The 1026-nt window shown below is 58.6% G+C and overlaps 1 protein-coding gene across 1 annotated transcript in view; it reads left to right on the plus strand.

Moving 5' to 3' along the window:
• Window positions 1-1026, plus strand: part of EMH_0057880 (uncharacterized protein) — a gene marked incomplete at both ends in the record, with an annotated part of 3489 nt that overhangs the window by 188 nt on the left and 2275 nt on the right. The window contains one exon of the mRNA XM_013497520.1: window positions 1-792. Coding sequence (XP_013352974.1) covers window positions 1-792 — 792 coding nt within the window. The remainder of the gene's footprint in view (window positions 793-1026) is intronic.

The following is a 1026-nucleotide window of genomic DNA, read 5'->3' on the forward strand; positions in this document are numbered from 1 at the left end:
AGCAACAGCAGCAGCAGGAGCAGGGTCGACGAAATCTGCTGCTGCTGCTGCTGCTGCTGCTGCAACCGTCAGCAGCCTGCATGCAGTGGCTCTGTGTGATGCTGCTGACGCGCTGCTTCTCTCCTGCATCCAGGCCTTTGGGGCCGACAGCATATTGGGGGGAGAGGGGAGGAGCCCGCAGCTGAGCCCTTCTTCTCCCCGCAACAGCAACCACGTGCAGCGGAGCTCAGACAGCAGCAGCAGCAGCAGCAACAGCAGCAGCAGCAGCAACGGGAAGAGCAGCAGTGGCAGCCAGAAGGGCGCAGCAGCAGAAGAAGGCCGTCGCTTTGTCTCTTCTCAGGTGTCTCTGCAGCTGTACCTAGACCATGCAGGAGACATAGAAAGTCTGGTTGAAGCAGACGGAGATATTATGCCGATTGTGCTGCCTCTGTATGCGCTGCATGCGATGAGGGTGCGGCTGCTGCTGCAGTCGGGGGGCAGACTGTGGAGACTTGCTGCTCTCTTCCCCTGGAAATACACACGCCCCCAACAGCAGCAGCAGCAGCAGCAGCAGCAGCAACAGCAGCAACAGCAGCAACAGCAGCAGCAGGAGATAGTAGCCGCGTTAGACGCGGCGTTGTATATGTGGCGAACGGGAAAAGTTGAGGCGCTGCTGCAGCAGCAGCAGCCACAGCAGCAGCGGCAGCAGCAGCAGCAGCCAGTGCTACCTGGCGATCATCTGCTGCCCCTACAGAGTGCAGCAGACGTGATGAGAGATGCCGTCGACTGTCTTCAGTATCTCGCTGCCAAGAGGTGAGTGAAACACTCTTTCTGAGCTGCCTATACACCGCAGCCTTCAGCTGCCTATACACCGCAGCCCTTCAGCTGTCTATACACCGCAGCCTTCAGCTGCCTATACACCGCAGCCCTTCAGCTGCCTATACACCGCAGCCCTTCAGGGAGGAGGGAACCTTCCACAAACCCTAAACCCTAAACCCTAAAACTACCCCAAACCCTAAACCCTAAAGCTGGATAGAGGTGCATGCG

This window comes from Eimeria mitis, genomic scaffold, assembly GCF_000499745.2.
Source record: "Eimeria mitis Houghton genomic scaffold, Emh_scaff2729, whole genome shotgun sequence".
In the NCBI taxonomy this organism is placed as follows: Eukaryota; Apicomplexa; class Conoidasida; order Eucoccidiorida; family Eimeriidae; genus Eimeria; species Eimeria mitis.